Raw genomic sequence first — 18,385 nt, forward strand, 5'->3', positions numbered from 1 at the left:
CCGATCTCGGAGGCAATGCAAAGCGACAATTTCATGTGATTACGTCATCATGAGGCGTCACTTTACGTGACGTCATGATGATGTCACAAATTTCGACAGTCTGTGATGTCATGATGATGTCATCATGTGATGATTTTTGGTGTCGCTTGTGTTGATGCTGCCGACGCGGGACGGCGACGGTCAATTTTCACATTTTATGAGGAATCTAAGGCTTTCGCTTTAAAGATATTCAATCTTGCTACAGCGCGGTAAAGAATAGCAATAACCAACCAAAAAGACCAAAATGAATGGTGACTGTTTACCAAGCTGTACTATCGGTGTCAAATGAAACACGAACAGTGGAGCACATTGCCCAAGCATCAGAAACAGCATAGTGCACGCCGTCCTGTCATCACCATCGACAGGCCCGCACTCCCATTTAGGCAGCACTGCGCAATCGAACGCATGAATGCGGCTCACGAGCGGCAAACTGCAGGAGTGTATTTATCCCTAATCATAAGGGTGTGAACTGCACCACGCACACCACTGCAGACGTTTCATTTGGAGCTGATAGTGCATGTAACAAGTCTTAATGTGCAACCAACTTGTCCAATCTACGCTACTTGTCCGCAATAACCCCCTGGCCTGTGAACTAATCAATTTTATTCTGTCAGCAAACGTTTTGTGTACACAGGTCCACATGATTTGGGAGTGAAGTGTGAATTTGCGTTCAACTCAAGTCTGTTTACACAATGCTACCTTTTGCGAATAAGCCGTAAAATTGATCGTGCTTCGCTTCCAAAGCAGTGCAGACTCTCATTAACTTGCTTGGCGAGACTTTCATGCTTTCACGTAAGCTATTTCAACGCCATCCAGCCCAGTGAGTTACGTTACTAACTTGCCGGCATGATCCTGTCTGCGATAGCTGTGGGTATATAGAAGATATTCCAATTGTTAACGTTTCGTAACCTCCTGTAGTGTTGGCAGCCTTCTAAAGTATTACTAAAAGAAAATACACCTAGTAGTCAAGGAAAGCCGTGCGTCGCAAGCGAACTATAACGAAAATGCTGCGGTTCTAGCCAGAGCCTAGCAGACGACAGAAGCCGAATCGCCCCTTCTGCGTCACCGGAGCGCCATTCGCAGCGCCGCCATCGGTGGTGCGCGAGGCGAATAGGGAATCAGTCACAACACTACAAGAATGTACAAATAACTGTACACAATGTTACATTAGGTGACATGGTTTGGTTATTACAAAAAGGGATTGGCCTGTGATTTTTCTAGGTTCACTTATAAAATCCTTTAGACACTGTCAGAGTTTCTTTGACTTGTTCACATTTAATATATTTTCATCTCAAAATTGCACTTTGATTTAGGTTCTTCAAGTCATCCATCATTTCTGCTGGTCAAATTTTACAGCGAAAGCTGTTATGAGATCATTTCACCGGCCGTTTTTGGCGCCGTAGTTGTCCGCCGCCGCCGCCGGTGTCCGTAACCAGTATCGCTCGAAATAAGAAAAAAAACGAAATAAGAAAAAAATTCCAGGATGGAACGAGGTTCGAACCTGGGCCCTCTGCATGGGAGCCCAGTATTCAACCTCTGAGCCATGCCGGTGCTTGAAACTGCCTTGCAAAAAGGTCCTATACAGGCTTCATGTCAGGAAGGAACCACATTAGCATATGCAATATAGCGTGGTAGAAGAGTAAAATAAGCACCAAGCGTCGCACAACGCGAATTCTGTAACCAGGCGTCACACAATGCGAATTGTGCAACGAGTAGGTTGTTGAATGCTTCCAACCCATTACAAAGGGATCTGCCATAATTCTTCGTCGTCATCAGGCACAGCATAAACAAAGTGCGCATAATGCCTTACATGCGTTTAGCAGGCACCACGGCTCTCCGTAGAATGACGAAAAATGGCACAGTGCCTGCTGCCCTACTTCTCAAAAATTACAATGATTTATAGCGTAGTGGGTTCCTCGCAAGTGCACTTGTATTGGTTGCCAAGGGAGCCCATAAGCGCATGATCCATTTCCTCGGGGTCTCAGTAAAATTACAATGATTTATAGCGTAGTGGGTTCCTCGCAAGTGCACTTGAATTAGTTGCCAAGGAAGCCCATAAGCACATGATCCATTTCCTCAGGGTCTCAGTGAAGTTCTTCGCACCCCCCCCCCCCCCGTCTCTCTCCCACGTCAACGTATGTTATACAGCATGACGGGAGAGGGAAATAGCGACCGGGCGTCACCCAATGCAAATTACATAACTGGTGGGCCGTTTAAAGCTTCCAACCCATTACAAAGGGCTGAGCCATAATTCTTCATCGTCATCAGTCGTCGCGTCAACAAAGTGCACATAATGCCCTACAGACGTGTAGCTGGTGCCTCGCTTCTCCGCAGAATGACGAATAATGGCTTAGTAGGTGCTTCCCAACTTCACAAAAATTGTGATTTATGGCGTAGTGGGTACCTTTCTAGTGTACTTGTATTGTAGCCCCAAGAGAGCTTACAGCGGGCTCTAGAAACGCCGCTCTTCCAGCTTTCGCTGTGACTGTGCTGCGGTTTCAGCGCAGGCCTGGCGTTTTTTAGGTGGTCAGGACTTCAATAAGACCCAGAACCCTAAATTAAAATTAGAATATTACAATTTGAAGAAAATCGTTATCAATATCAAGCATAGTCCAAGCAATATTGTGCAGGGTGAAACATTGTGGTGCCAGAGAAAGGAAAACAGAAAGCAACAGTATAAGTCTCTAATACAACACAAAAAATTTTACAGCGAAACTTATTTCAGCTGCAAGGTGAAATAAGTTTCGTGCAGTCCTCATTACTTATCTACCTTTCCAAGAGCTTTCCCAAAAAAAAAGAAGGTTTACTGTTTCAGAGAGCAAAAAAGTTGAGCTCACAAGCTTTTCGTAGTCACTAAGACTCGACGTTTGCACTGCCACTTGTTCTGCACGGTGGACATTGCCTCTTCTCTCAGCAGTAACCTGTACAAATCAGGAACAGAAGAACAGTGGCTGGCTCAGACCTAACTGCACTTCTACATTTTAATCCATTATTCGTCAATTTATGGTCATGCGTTTTTCAAAGCACTTCCTTTCAGCCTACCATAAAGTTCACTACAAGACAGCACACATAAATATGACAAATGAATTTCTAAAATAGAACCCCTTTAAATAAATTTCTAGCATGTACGCCACCTCCGCAAGAGTTAAGAGGTTGGCCAATACTTATGTAACCTCACATGAAGATAATGTCTCAGAGGAAACAAAAGTCAATTCATGTGGCTTTTGCTCTGATGAAACTGGATCAGTTCATTTCAGCACATTCAATTAACCTTCAGTTCACAAGCATGTGAACATAAAAGCCCTGCACATGCTTCGAAAGTTTCCTTGATGCTGTGAATGTTTTTTTCTTTCTTCGTGTTACTTAGAAATAAGAGGCGTATTGAAATTTGACACTGAAATTCAACAGGATGATATGATGTTCCAGGCCCCTCTCAAAATGATACTGCGTGGAACTTGCCATGCACATAATATGGGCAATACTGCAAAAGACCCGGAATGCCAAAACATAACAAAAAAGGTGCATTACTGGATAGGAATGGTAGCTTAGTTACAATATACGTGAGCCGTAATAACACCTAAGCTTGGGTGAGATGGCATTACCCCACAGTCACATTGAAAAACCAACAGCCCACAAAGACTATGAAGCAAAAAGTTATTTTTATTCAACTGAAATTTGTCCTGTACTGCAATCACAATTTTAACCGTATCTGAAGAGAAAAAGATGCGTCACATCTCCTGTCAGTGCCTTGTTCTCACCTCTTCACCTTCACGAAAACCACACAGTTCAGCAAACTGGGCATTTATCTCTATGTAGTCGTCCTGCGTTGTTTCAAGGTTCCAGGAAACAAAGGCCTTGCATGCTGTTTCAACAGAATTCAATTCATAGATGACCACCTCATCCTGAAAACAAGAGCAAAATACGAGCTCACTTACACAAAGCATTCTTGATAACGCGAATTCAAATATTCCTGCACATAACAGGTTTTCTAATTTGTCAGAAACACGCTTTCTTTACATTGACGTTTCGTATATACATATAAACATAAATCATTTTCTTGCACTACGCACATAAGCAGGCTATTCTGAGGAATGGTACTCTTCAACAATCAATTGATCGTTAGTTTGAAAAAATAATAATAAACAGCATAATACTAGAGGAAGTAAAAGACCACTGAAAGCTCACTGCAACACAATGAGCAAGCCCTTCTAATTTCTCTAAAGCAAATTTCAAATTATCTCTCGTTATTTGATGACATGACCAGAAGCCCTTATTACATAGTACAGTGTTGGTGAAACGAACTACAGCATAATAGGCATGCACACAAAGGTAGTACAGTGTGTGCAGCAAAGAAATCGGTGAACATATTCATGAATTCCAACAACCTACTGTTTCATCTGTTGGCAAAGCAAGAAAACGTTTGCCCTGCACACTTCATCAACTGCTGTTTCGTCAGAGCAATTTGCTAAAACAGAAAGATGTTCCACTCTGTGGAGGTTGTTTAGTGAAGCTGTTTAGCGCATGGTGCAGAAGTGACACAGAATTTTGAACCATAGCCAATTACACACCCCAAGACTAAATTCGAAATGTCTATCCAGAAAGTCCCTTTTGAATTAAGCTGATGCTTCTTTAAACTTTTCCACTTGAGCAGCATGGTACTTGCGTCCTTTTGCCGCATTCTCCGCTTTGCGACATGAGTCATGTTGTCAGCTTTGCTGCCTGCGCTTGGCGTTTCATGCACCGTCTTAACGTGTTTCCTGCCGCTTTGTTCCCTTCATTTTTAGCGGGCCAGTGGTGAGTGGTGGAGTTTGCCCAATTTGTGTGGCACATATGTTTTCGTTGACGCATAGGAAAATGCGTAGAACCCTAGTCATATACAGCTTAACTCACACATATCTTCATAGATATGATATTCATACATAGAAATGTTCACACATATGAATGAGACATTTTTTTAATGGCTTCCGTGCAACTACCATGCTTATGTGCTACAAGAGGTTTAAGCAATGGCACATATGTAATCAACATGCAACATCATTGCCTCACACCCTATTAACCTGCTTTCATTAACATATTATAACACTTCTCAGCTGTGGATTAGAAGGCATGCACGTTGCCCCAAGAATTAGTGGAAACTCTATCTTATTACCTGAAATGAAGGGAAAAGACTGTTCCTGCTACTAAACATTCTTTTTAGTGAAGCCACGAAAATGTTCGCAGGTTACAAGTTCCGTAACAGTGGGGAAAAAAGACAAAAAGAAAGGGCATACATGTAGTACAGAGGTGAGCACAAGTGAGTAATTTAAGTCATTACTAGTTCTGTAAACAATGTGTTCATGTCATGGTCTCGAGTGATCGCCCTGCGGCACTCGTCGTTCATCTAGTTGTGCCGTCATTCTGCCGTTTTGATCATTTGTAACCGCCAGGTTCTGTATTTCCTACATCCTTACCACTGCTAATTGAAAAGAATGCGTTTACGGTATCGGCCCGCGATGAACACTCGTCGCTTTAATTTAAAGCAAATACTCAGCACCTCGTCACTAGAAAATATTACGACTATATTTTTGAAGTCCAGTAAATACTATAAAACGTAATGCTTTCTAAGGCCCTTGTTAAGAAAAAGCAAGACCCAAGTGTCACTCCTTCACGAAATAACAGTCGAGTATCTCAAGACAGTTTGTCGAGGTGTGTCTCATACACCGCTGAACAGCTGGGTTTGCCAGAAGTTTAACGCAATTTGAAAGTCAGAGACAACAACGAAATACCAAATGACTTACATTGGAAGATGTTGCTTCTCGGACCCATTTATTGGGAATGCGAACAAAGCACGAAGAGAAGCGAGAAAACCTAAGGAATGTCACTAGTAGTGCGTCCATATTTTGAGCTATGAATGTTACTTATTCAAACCAGTAATCAAAGTAACGAAATCGATGTCACAGTTACGCTATCGGAACTTGGCACGTCATACGAGGAAGTAACTATCGCTAAACATTGCGCTCGCTGCTCATACCGGCGCACATAAATGCTTGCCAGCCCGTTGCCTCACGAGAAACTAAAATAAAGTTCGCTCCCGCCAATTCATCGCGGTTACTTCAGAACTCGTTCAAGGTAGAAAGTTCGCGCCCTGCGCCGCAGTTCGCCACTACGTCTCCTTTCGATAATCACATGCTACCGCATGTCAACAATAAATATATGATCTCAAATGGATATACGATTCAAAGTTTGAAACAATATCGACAATATTCTTTGAAGCAAAACATGGCGACCATGACGTAGAACGCCTTTTATGCCGAGGAGGTTGGCGACGCTCGTAAATTTTTGTTTTCGTTTTCATGGGCCCACCAAAAAGGAAATGAAACAAGAGCATGATGGGAAATGTGACACGAACACGAGGAGCAAGCGGCTTCAGAGGAGGTTGGCTTGTGTACGCTATGCGCGTTCCCTCCTATTTTTTTTTTTTTTATCACTGGATGTCACCGGTGTTGAATAACACACTGACCCTCTGTTTCTGACGAAATTTATCAATGCAAAATCCCTTCGGAGAAACTCCACATTTGTCTCACAAACGATCTATGACGAGTAAAAAAGAAAAGAAAAGAAGTGCCCAGAACTATTATTCTGAAGCCTGCTTCTTTTAGAAGCCCTCGTTTTTGCACTAGCAAGATGAAATAAAAGCACAAACTTGTGCATGGCATGGCTAAAAACTTTTCTGGGATGTTGTTTCTACTTCAAGAGACTGTTAGATGCAATGTTCACCTTTACTACATCATACATCATACTCGCCCCTTCTGATTAGTTGAGAGCTTCTATTGCAAGCAGGCAATTTAGATTGAAGTAGCAAGAACAACAGAGATGAAGTTATATGAACAAAATGAGCTGTTATTCCTTTGATTGGTAATAACTCTTATTGAGTGTCCTGCACTTTGATGACCCGGGCTCAGGTCTCCCACGCTGGGACGTGCCGGCCTCGCCTAGTCGCCGCTTTGCGGGCCTGCTGGATGGCCTGCTGGATGGCCCAGATTTGGTCAGCGAGCTCTGAGCTGTGCAGGGCATCGGCCCACCTCGCCGAGAGAACATCAGGATTGATGCCTTTAGTATTTGCCTCACATTCCCAGGGCATGTGTTTGAGCGTATGCAGGCTCTATACCACAGACCTTGCAGGTGTTGTGATAGATCTCAAGGCAGAATCTGTAATATGCCAGCAGGTTTGGATAAGTGTCAGTCTATAGCTGCCGCTGGGTGGTAGCTTGGGCTCTGCATAACTAGTTGTTAGGTGGTACACTCACATACTTTCCCATGGTCCCAAAAATTGATGGTTCCTGCTACGGCATTCAGGTGGTCTCTAGTGTACCTAATAAACTTCAGAGTATTTGCGCTGCTGTTCACAAGACAGTTGACAAGACCCAATTTTTACACAAAAACACCAGAACTAAGTTTGTTCAGTGCATTACCGGCATTGTCTATCAAACACCTGTGTCTTGTGGACTTGTTTACGTTGAGCAGGTGGCACAATGCCTAAACACCCGCCTAAGGGAGCACAAAACCAATGTAAATGCTATGGCACACATTTAGCTGTGCATTGCACAGTTAGCAATTGCCTGCCATGATATATCACAGGATGACAGTTCTACATGGGCACAAAGACGACATGGCACGAGAGATAACGGAAGCCCTCTTCACTAAGAATGCTGGTGATACTAGCGTCGGCTCTCCATCAGTGGCCCTTTCACGAAGAGATGTTAGTTTCTTGGAGGTGAGGTAGCTATATCCTAGGTTGTTGCTATGTTTCTGCACTGCTGTAAGACGTTAAGATTGTGTAGTCAGTCTTACTTCCTTTCTTGCATTTTTGCAGGTTGACAAGATTCCAATGAACCCCTGAGATGCAAGCACATGGTTGTGAGTTAGCGCTCGGTATGTCCAACTAACTTCGTCTCTATTGTTCGTGCTCCTTCAATCAAAAATGGGACCGTACCAACTAGCCCAGTTGTCGACCTTGCAGCAGGTAGAGAGAGCCTCTCTACTGCAGCAAGGCACGCAAATTTGAAACACCCATATATATATGCTGCTTAGCGCAGTCAATTACATGCATAATGGTAAAGTGATTGAGAAATGCCAACTTAGACTTTCTTTTGCATCCTCACTGATTCAAAACGCTCATCTCACACTGCTTCCCTTTACTGACAGTTCCATGTGTTTCAAACAATGTACCCAGTGCTTTGTAGCAATCATGTATACCTAGTGGATATGCGTCTCTTGACAGAGGTCACATGAAGAGAAATGCACAGGGGTTAGTAGTCAAAGAGAAATTTGAAAGAGCTACTCAACAAATGCTTTTTTTTAGATGCGAAGCAGCGCTTTGACTCACGTGTGTAACGCCGTACGTTACGTGCGTCCGTACGAATGCGCCGCAACGCGTTCCCCTTGCCGTAGGTGTTGGAGCGTTGCCAAGTAGGTCACGCCACAGCTGGGCGTTGACGTCACGCTCCCCTCGCACGCTTCCCTCGCAGGTGCGCGCTGACGTCACTCTCTCCCTCACCCGCAGCATGCTCACTGCAGCGCCCGCAGCTGCCGGCTGCTCCGCCCGCTCGCAACACCTCTGAACGTGTCACTTCTCTCTCGCTTCACCCTCTCCACCGCCCGCAACGCTCGACCGCACGTCGAGTGCGGCTCGTTTATCTGCGATGGAGAGGACGCCAGAAGACGCGGTAGCGTCACCCTTGACCGCTACACCGAGTTTCGCTTCAAACCGTTCTTCCAACACCCGCGTCGACGACCGTTTCAACCGGGTCAACGCCGTGCGCACCGCTGCTGCTTCGCATCCCATCAGGGTTCACTTCGGGGAGATGGTCCAAGTTTTTTGTTGAAAAGGGACACTGTCAATGTGTGGCACACGTTGAAGAACCATTGTGCCAAGTAGGTTAATATCCTAAGACAAAACAGTGCTGGCTGTGTGACCTGTAGTTCTGTTAATCCACGGCTGAATCGCAGTCCTTTTATTCAAGTTTAAAAACACTGTTGAATCTCTCTTGTTCGTTATCAACTGTTGCAGACTTTGTTCATCAGCCACTTCCGAAATGATCCATGCCAAGTGGTGTCATGATTTATCAGGGCTTTTCATGCTTACAGACTGCCAAAGTTGGTTACAGTATGTGAACGACTGGTTTTCACGAGAAAGCTTGGAGGAAACTGAAAATGATCAACTAAATCACTTATTTACAAACAGAAGATATATTTAGACCAGCATAAACTTTTACTTATTAATAAAACATTAAATTATTGGGTTTTACATGCTAAACCCAAGGTATGATTGAGAGTCATGCCATTGTGAAAACCAAATTCACGGGCCGCAGTCAATGACATTCGGAGGAGTGCCTATTACGTAGGCACCCTTTTCCTCCAAGCACGTCTCTCACGAGAGGGAGAATGCACAGCCTCAGTTTTAAATTTCAACCGGTGTCGCGCAGTGAGTGTGTCTTAATTTGCAGGCATGACCACCACAACTTTCTACACGCTGCACTTGTTCTTTTGCAATGCCCTAATCTGGCAAGGGGCCCTTTCAACAATAATCCTCTGCCTTGTTCGACTTTCCTTTGTAGAAAACTCTGCACTCACTACATTTCTGTCCCCCCCCCCCCCTCACCTGCACCAAAATGCTGTCTTATTGATGATACGCATGCCAATCTTGACCAGGAAGCACAGGAAAGGCATGAAAAATAGACAATTACTGTTAGGGGTGACATAAGCCCCAAACAATGTAATCTCTCCTGGAAGCGTACCGGTAACCGATTTGCCAAATGAATACATCACAGCCCTTGTCACAAACCTCAAATGTTCTTAGCACCTGAGAGACTACGGAGAACTGAAACTAGTGGCACAGACAATTGCGTTGTAGAATGCCAGCAAATTAGAAGAAAACAAGAGAAAAAAAGAAAGAACTTGGGACACCCTTCTTAAGCCGCCACAGCGGCTCAGTGGTATGGTGCTAGGCTGCTGGTCCAAAAGGCGCAGATTCTATCCCTTGTCACTTTTTTTTTTATTGTGCCCTTCCTGTTCGCTGGCACTCTACCGTGCCAATACTTCAGCAACTCGGACAATAAGCCATTTTCATGAAAATATGAGAGATTTTCAGCAAAAATTAAATTTATTCCCACTCTGTTTTTACACATTATACAATTCCAGGAATGCGCAAGAAAAGAAGTCAATTACACCAACCAAGATCATAACAGCATTTGAACATCAGAGGGCATGGAGGAGGGGATAAAAGAAAAATGTAGGGAAAAAAAGAAAGTAGTGAAGACAACTTTTCTTGTTGGGTTCATCCTCATATAAGCTGGTACCAATATCTCTGCACAAAGCTAATTTACGAGCCACAGGAACAGCAGCATGTTGCCTCGAGTGCACCACAATCATCGAGTTATGAAAGAGAAACTGTGTAAAAGAGGGACAATTGTGGAGAACATATACTGGCTTCCAATAAGATGTTTCAACAAGTGGCTGTTGCACTAACTGGGACTCCCTTATAGCACCACATTGTGCCAGACCATCATTAACCATATGTACTGTGCACTCTACTTTTACAAAGGCCACAGTAAACTTCTAGAAGAGCGAAGGAAATCACCAAGTGATTGTGGCGAAACATTGAATTGCACGTCAGAGAGTTTAATGCATCTATATCCTCAGCCATTCAATGCCAGCAGTTTCATGGGCTTGCTTCACAGTCACCTAAAGGACAACCCACTTTGTTGCTGCCTAAATGGCATGTTTGTTGCAACTGGCTTTGTGCCCTCGCTAGTGTTCCTTGCAGTTCACTGGAGGACGCTTGCTTGACTATCACCACATTCAGCAGTGTTACTCCAACCTATGCCCACTCTACAGATCTGAACTGGCCAGTTTCTTGACTCGAAATGAAGAAAGAAGATAGTACAAGAACTGCCAAGACTGGATTGGGTTTTGCAGGAGAACAAAGATAAAATGGAAAACAGTCTTTGATATATTCTCAAAACAAGTGAACAATGCTTAAAGGCATCTGATGAAGACAGGAGCTTGCTGATGCGACACTCAGGCAGAGCTGGAAACTGCCAACTTCTTGAGGTGCTCCATAAACACCTGCAGGCTGACATCGTCTGTGAGCACAGGGGAACCACCGGTTTCTTGCTGGCCCCAGTTGTAGGCATTGTTGTGCGTCACTGATGGGTTCACCTTGGAGAGCAGGAACCGGGCTTGGGAGCCACCCTGGTCGCACACAATGTATCGGGGCATTGGGAAGCGTGTCTGCAGGATCTCCTGCAAAGCCAGGCAATGAACAGAAACATATAAACAAATTATTATACAAATGTTCGTTATTCTTTCAAAGCTACCAATTTACAGGTATATCGTATGCATAAAGATGAATATGTAACTGGACAAAATTTTCCAAACTATGACAACTTTGATGAAGTTATAGTACTGCATTCGTAGCTTCAAAATATAGTTTTATGGTGATAACAGTCATGTTGTAGTCAACATATTAACGTGGTAGAGTTAAAGAGCCAGTGTCGCAGAAAATTTGGTGTCAGTGTTGGTAGCGCTGTCTGTGAGCGAAAGTCCCGTTGGATAGAAATCACGGTTTAAGCCGGAATTGAACCGAGGCATTCTGCGCGGCAAATAAGTGTTCTAGCACAGAGCCATGCCAGTGCTTGAAACTGCTCTGGAAAAAGACCTATGCGGGCGTCGTGTCGGGTGAGGAGTCACGTTAACAGGTGTAATATTGCGTGGCAAAAGCGTGAAATCACACTAGGCGTTACACCATGAGAACTGCGTAATGAGTGGGTGGTTTACAGCTGCCAACTCATTATGAAAAGGCTGGGCCCCTAGTTCATAATCATCATCAGCATTATCATCTACACCATCAACAAAGTGTGCAGCTAAGCATCTGCACATGTTGCTTTACAGAAACATAGCAAGTACTTTGTTTGCAAAATGGTTAGGTAATTATGGCTAAGAGGGTACTTCGCAACTGCACTTGCAGTAGACACTCTAGAAAGTGTACGGTGGCCAATGTCATGGGCACAGACTTTTCTTTCCTCACGGCACAGTTGAGGTGTCGACCAAAAAGTTGAGGTGTGACTCATGGCAAGCAAATGAGAAGGCAACGTGAATGAGTCCACTATACTAGCATGTTCCACTCTAAAAGGCGAAGTAAAAAGCGTGCTCCAAGTTACTGCTCAAAAATGCAGTGTCAGAGTCACTATTTCAATGGCTGACCTACTTTAAAGTGCAATTTAACTTTCCTGTTTGTCCTTTCGTCCAGTGACTGTACTAAATGTTCCAGTCCACTGTCCACGTTGTTTTAGATGCGAAGCATCTTACAGCGGAGTTCAAACCGGTGGTGGTGGTGGTGGTGTGCGGCGTGACCACCCTTACTGCGCATGCGCAATCCCTCTCCAATCCCCTCTCCCTTTCCTCCTCTCCACTCGCACTCTCCACTCCTCCTCTGAAACACGGGCTCGACATGCCGAAGTTCTCTCTTGCGCAATGCCACGATGAGCGCCATCGCATGCGTGTCCCCTCCCCCTCTCTCTTCTCTCCTACGCTGGCCCCCTCTCGCGCGCCTGTCGACCGCGTTCCCCGCTCGCCCTGTGAGAATTAACGGCCAGGCTAAAGGGAAGACACAACGCGCGTAGCGTTCCTCTTTGCGTTCCACTACGCGAGGTCGGTAGCATGCCCGAGGTCGGTAGCATGCCCAGCGAACGCCAACGGAACGCGATCGTGCAAGTGCTCCGGCTTCGCATCGCCTCATGGTCCCCTTTAGCGGGAGATGGTGTAATTTTTTTGTCACATATGAAATACTCAACAACTGCTGGAATTTGAGCTGGAATACACCAATGCAATGTGCAGAAAAAAAATTATTGCACTGCAGTGCTGAAGGGCTCTGGAGCATTGCTGCAACTCTTCTCTAGGAAAGCTCACAGAGACTAGGGACAAATGGTGTCAAGCAGCAGAATTGAAAGTACAGGGTGACAACTTTCTCAAACTTCAGAGCAACTACCAGTGAGAGTAGTCAGGCTGCTCAGTGACAAAGAGTGACTAATCTCTCCAGCATTGCTTCATCGCTATAGCTAAAGAACTTCTGACGTTTCTGATGCCCATTATGATGTTAAATAAACACAGTGACTGATAAGCAAATGCAAAGACATGGAGAGCATTTAAGTGCTTGTTATTTACACTACTGCTTCCATGATGACTGTACGAGATTCAAGCCTGCTTTCAACAAATTTTTATGTCCTGCCATTTCTGCTAGAATTTTGACCCAGATGCACTTGTTGGCTCAGCTGTTATGTGGTTCACACAAGCAGTCACCCCATACCTGAAACTGCATTCGGCAAACTTTACCTTTCTCATAAATTTCTCAAGATGCACAGTACATGAGGAAGCTTTGCTGCCATTGTGCAACACTGCAGAAGCTATTACAAGTGCTGTACTCACAGAAGCATATCTGTGAATTTCGGGGTGAAATGATTTTATCCGGGACACTTTCTATAGGGCAAGTACTTCAGACATAACAAATTATGCGCACTACAACTTGTGATGTTTAATCGCAAATTATTTGCACAGCTTGGCGATTCCAGTATGTGATGTACTGTGCTCTTGCCACGAGCGCAAGGAATGTGAAGTGGTTGGTCATAAAAGCAGCTCACTTCATAAATTTGGTTGCAAATATGTTCAGATCTGCAATGCCTTCCATGTACTAATTTATCATCACCATTTATTTAGTCAGAGGGACACTGAAGTGAAACAGAGAATCGATTTAGATTGATAAATTTTACTCTGAAAACTCTAACATCATCAATTTCACCATCATAGCTTTAATAATAAGGGAGAAACTGAAGTCCAACGTTTGATTTCTAAATTTCACGCCAAAATCTTTCCGTGTGATGTTACTGATTTCAAAGTGCATTTTTCATATTTTGCCGACATTGGCTCAACGAAATTTCCTGAAACTTGCTATGCTAATTCTCTGGCCACCTCAGAGAACAATGCACCGTAAGATCTCCAGCAAGTGCCACCCCTGCAAGATAATGCGATAACATTTGAAGGGGGGGGGGGGTCTTGCTCGGCCACGGATCAAAATTCAAGATGGCGGCGGAAGAGCCGCGTGTGCTTTTAATGAAATACTTTATGGAATACGCATGCATTCACTGCCGTTATTTGCCCTCGTCGGATGAATAAAAACAATGAACGAATCAGTGAAAATGGCGGGAGGGGGAGGTGGGGGCACTTGCTCGGTCATTGGTGCATAGTATTTCAAATCTACCGAAAAAGCGAGGGGGGCGCTTGCACAGGATTTTGTGGTACTTCATTTTTACTGATTAGGAACTACGTAGGTCCAGACACCGTGAAAATCTATGCCATCATGGAGACTGGTGGAGGGATTTCAAAGTGACTTCGCCACCTGTATTTTCTTGCTTACCATGCTTCTTCTCACAGCTAGCGTGGTGGCTTTGGTAAGTGAAAGAGCAATATTCTCACACGAGAAAAATTCGTTTTCTCTTTAGTGTCCCTTCAAAGGTCCCTGAGTGAGTTTGATTATAATTACATCATATTTTCTAACATTAAAGTGTAAGGCTTAATGTTGTACCAAATTACATCCTGTACATACCCGTAACTTTCTTTTATATGTGATGCACTACATAATTTTGGCTATAGTAAAGGCGAGAAGAGAGTCAAGTGTCCCTAGCATTCGTAGTATTGCTTGCGATGCATGAAATGCAGCGTGGAAATTGGCAGTATTAGTGAATAGTGCAAGGCAACAGAGCGAGATGGTGCAGTAGCCATACCTGTGCATCATCTTCGGGTGCCTGAAGCAGCTGCCGGAAGTTTTCATGCTCAGGCGAGTTCTGGTAGCCAGCCTTGCGCCACTGTGCGATGGTTTCGCCGTGGAAGATGACAATGTGGAAGAAGGTGTCCATGAGCAGGATCCTGTCGGGCTGGATGCTGCTTGTGTCCAGCAGCACTGGCTCAGGGGGTCCATTGAAGGAGTACGCATACAGGATGGGCTGGATCATGATCAGCGATTGGGTCATGTCCTCGCGGTTTAGCATGTGCCGGTAGTATGAGGTCTCATCAGGGCTGTTGTTGAATACCTGTGACAAATATATAGAAGTAAGCCCTTTGTACTAACGACTTGCATGATGTGCAATCAGGGGGCAAAAAACAATTTCATTAGAAAAATACATCTCAGTACTTTTCAAGGAGCCAGGCACAACATTTATAAAAGCAACACACAGGAACATCGATGCAGCTTTGTTGCACGAGGCACCACAATACAGCCCAACCTAGATATAGAAGACATACTGAAGGTATGGACACAACTTTTTTTATAATGAGGTTGCACTTTATATCTTAATAAACATTAAAAATTGTTGATGAACAGTCACCTAGTTGTGCAGATATTTGCAAGCTGCAAGGTAGCACCACCACAGCAAGCTGGTTTTACTCATCTGGACCCTATGTAATGATTTAAATTACTGGGCAGCAACACTTTCAAACGAACTTCATCGCATTCCCAGAAATAAAGATGCAGCTGTATATTAAGAAGTGCTCACGCTAGATTTGTGGCAAAAAATGTGAAAGCTAGCTCACCGCAATTTTGGACGAATCAGATTTGTACTCATTACATAGGAAAAGTAACAGATTAAAACTGCAGTTATTCCACTGAACAATGCAATTGATTACAGTGTCCAATTAGGGAGCTCCTGCCGTGAAATGCTGAACAGAGCAATGACAACACAAGCCGTGTGACCTGCAATGAAGATGTGATAACAGAGAGAGAGCATTTCATTGACAAGTCTGACTATGTATGGGTGTTCTATTGTAGTTTCTGTTGAATTTAGAGTGCTTGAAAGCTGCACCTTTTATTACAGTTTGTCTGGTCAGTGAAGCGACTTGTTAAATAAGGAACAAAGTGAATTACAGTGAGTGTTACAACAGATAATAGCAGATAATTTGTTAAGTACAAATTCGGCAAGAGTGCAAGTAATCTTTTTAAAAATTGCTCACTTTGTGACTTTATTATGATATCGCTGCTCCAAACTTTTACACTTAAATCCTGTATGGTGCGCTTCGACATGCAACTTCATGAACACCAAGCATAGCTGCATTTTGTTGCTACCGTTACACAACGTGAACAGGCATTCACGCAGTTTCTTACCTGTATGAACTGTGATCTCCGAAGGTGAAACATAAACTGCGGGTATAGGGAAAAGTTCTCTGCATACCGGAAAGAGCTTGGGTCGTCCTTAGCATACTCGCCAAACTTTTGGCACAGCTTGATGAGAGTCCGATCGATAAAGCGCAATACATCGGCTCCATCGTCCTCTCCTTGTGCTCTGAAGCACGCTAGACGTGCCATAAGCACCGCCGCAGCCTCTTGGTCAAAACCGGCAGAAATGTGGTGCAGGTTGGCTGACGCATCAGCCCAGTTTCTCGCTACAGTTGTTACTCTAACCCTCTTCTGACCACTCGGGTGTTGGTACTGCGTGATGAACTGAAGGCATCCCCTGCCACCCTGAGGAATTGGTGCGTTGTGTTGGTTCGCTACCTCGAGGAATACGCCTAGGGTCGTGCTGGGGCTGAGTGTGCACATCTTCCACTGGCAGGTGCCACCAAGACCGGTTTCTGTGTCCGAGACGCTCGAGCTCTTGACGTTGGTCGAGATGCACGGTCCGATGGCGCCGCTTATCTTCAACTCCCGCGACGCCTTAACCTCGAGCAGTGCATTGAAGCCCATGCGAAATTCTCCCCGCGAGTCCTTTGAGAACACCCTCTGGAAGGTCTGCTTGAAGAGAGACGAGTTGAAAGAGTCGCCCATAACGATGTGGCCACCAGTCATGTTGGGGCAGAACTTCATTTCGTGAAGGCCCGTCTGGTCAAGAGCGCACGAGTAGATGTCAACAGCGTGCCCGTTTGCGGAGGCCCTTTGAGCCAGAGCCTCGTAGTGCTTGATGGCGCGGCGCATGTGTTTGCAGTTGTCTTTCGAGATGTCGTGGTGGGACCGAATGGTAATCTTGAGCTCGTCGCCGACGATCATACCGGGCCCTTGGGTGCACGGGCCGCCAGTGAAAAGCATGATACGCGCGCCCGTGTTCGGGTAGCTGCACTCTAGCAGCCCGACGGCTATGGAGAGTGCCACACCCGTGGACCGAAGCGGGCGCTTGCCCTGCGACACGGGCCAAGGATCGCGCTGCAGGCTGTCCAAGAGGTCGGACATGTTCATGTCGCACTTGTGCACCGGCTGCAGGAAGCGGCTCGCGGGCGGAATGGGCTGTGGGTGCTGCGGCTGTTGAGGGTGCTGAGGCATGCGAGGCTGCTGCGGCGCAACGCCCTGCGCTTGCTGGCCGAACTTGCCTACACCCAGCATGTCCTGGATCTGCTTGGCCGTCAAGTCCTTGGTTCCTCGGAACACGTAGCTCTTGGCGCACCCGTCGCTTCCGAGTTCGTGAACCTGAACCATCTTGCCGAAAGTAATGAGCCCGATGAGAGCGTTGGCCGGAAGCAGTGACAGGGACATTTGCAGCGACTCCTTGAGCGCCGTCAGCTCGTCGTCGTCGATGCAGGTGTCCACGACGAACAGGAATATCGGCGGCACGCAGGCGGCCCGCATGATGGTGTACTCGATGGTCGAAAACTGCGGGATCAGCTCAGCCGGCTGGTGCTGCTCCGAGATGGATGCGTACTGGGGAGGAAACGGGTTCCTCTGGAAGCAAAAGTTGCACACCCACAGTTTCGCGCGGTAGTCCACCTGGCACAGAGGGTTGAGGATGGCCCGGCACGTTTGCCGGGTGCACTGGACGGGGTCATATTGGATCGGCGGGAGGTCCGGCCGCTCTTTGAGCGGCGTGAACAGGCAGCCGAGGGGAATCACCAGTCGCGTAGCCTCCAGCCGGCTCGACGGCCACACGTTCCAGCTGAACCTTATTCCGTCCCGGTCTTCGTTCTTCTGTATAAAGTCCTGATAGGTCTGGTAGGTCGCCATGTCGGCAATTTTCCCGACACCGCGGTGTGCCACGTAATTGAAAGGCACACGGATCCCGATTTCTCGAGGAAGAGAAGTGTCACGCAAATATTCGGGTGCTGCCCCCTGGGAACCGAAAACAAGGCCGCTGCTTGTGGCCAGACCAGCCGCAAGTTTCGCCAAATAATGTCAGCCAGTCAGATTCTTTGATCAACAAAAAATGCATGCGTTGAACAACAAAAAGTAATTAGTAATTATTATTTTGTAATTGTTTTAACGTAACAACACCTTTATTTAACACTTTTGAAACTCTAACAACAGACGCACGATGGCAGCACGTGCACTAGGTCACGG

General features: G+C 45.5%; 2 protein-coding genes across 2 annotated transcripts in view; both read right to left on the reverse strand.

Annotated features, from left to right (window-relative positions):
- Positions 1-6,212, reverse strand: part of LOC119387776 (peroxisome biogenesis factor 1-like) — a 70,498-nt gene extending 64,286 nt beyond the window's left edge. Inside the window, 3 exon segments of the mRNA XM_037655287.2 lie at positions 2,877-2,960; positions 3,798-3,941; positions 5,817-6,212. Coding sequence (XP_037511215.1) covers positions 2,877-2,960; positions 3,798-3,941; positions 5,817-5,915 — 327 coding nt within the window. The 5' untranslated portion in view covers positions 5,916-6,212.
- A 4,794-nt stretch (positions 6,213-11,006) lies between these two features.
- LOC119387777 (protein transport protein Sec23A) lies at positions 11,007-18,150 on the reverse strand. Its single transcript, XM_037655288.2, has 3 exons — positions 16,229-18,150; positions 14,856-15,161; positions 11,007-11,322 (listed from the first exon to the last, which is right to left on the reverse strand). The coding sequence occupies exons 1-3, from the start codon at positions 18,050-18,052 to the stop codon at positions 11,098-11,100; spliced, it is 2,355 nt and encodes a 784-aa protein (XP_037511216.1). The 5' UTR covers positions 18,053-18,150; the 3' UTR covers positions 11,007-11,097.
- Between the last annotated feature and the right edge of the window lie 235 nt (positions 18,151-18,385).

The sequence above is a fragment of the Rhipicephalus sanguineus genome, chromosome 3 (genome assembly GCF_013339695.2).
Source record: "Rhipicephalus sanguineus isolate Rsan-2018 chromosome 3, BIME_Rsan_1.4, whole genome shotgun sequence".
Classification (NCBI taxonomy): Eukaryota; Metazoa; Arthropoda; class Arachnida; order Ixodida; family Ixodidae; genus Rhipicephalus; species Rhipicephalus sanguineus.

Bases quoted from the DNA above. Each gene is read 5' to 3' on its own strand.
- LOC119387777 (XM_037655288.2), bottom strand. From the start codon at position 18,052: ATGGCGACCTACCAGACCTATCAGGACTTTATACAGAAGAACGAAGAC. The intron at 15,162-16,228 runs GTAAGAAACTGC...TATTTGTCACAG, and splicing joins GGAGATCACAGTTCATACAG to GTATTCAACAACAGCCCTGA. The intron at 11,323-14,855 runs GTATGGCTACTG...CTGGCTTTGCAG, and splicing joins CACCCGAAGATGATGCACAG to GAGATCCTGCAGACACGCTT.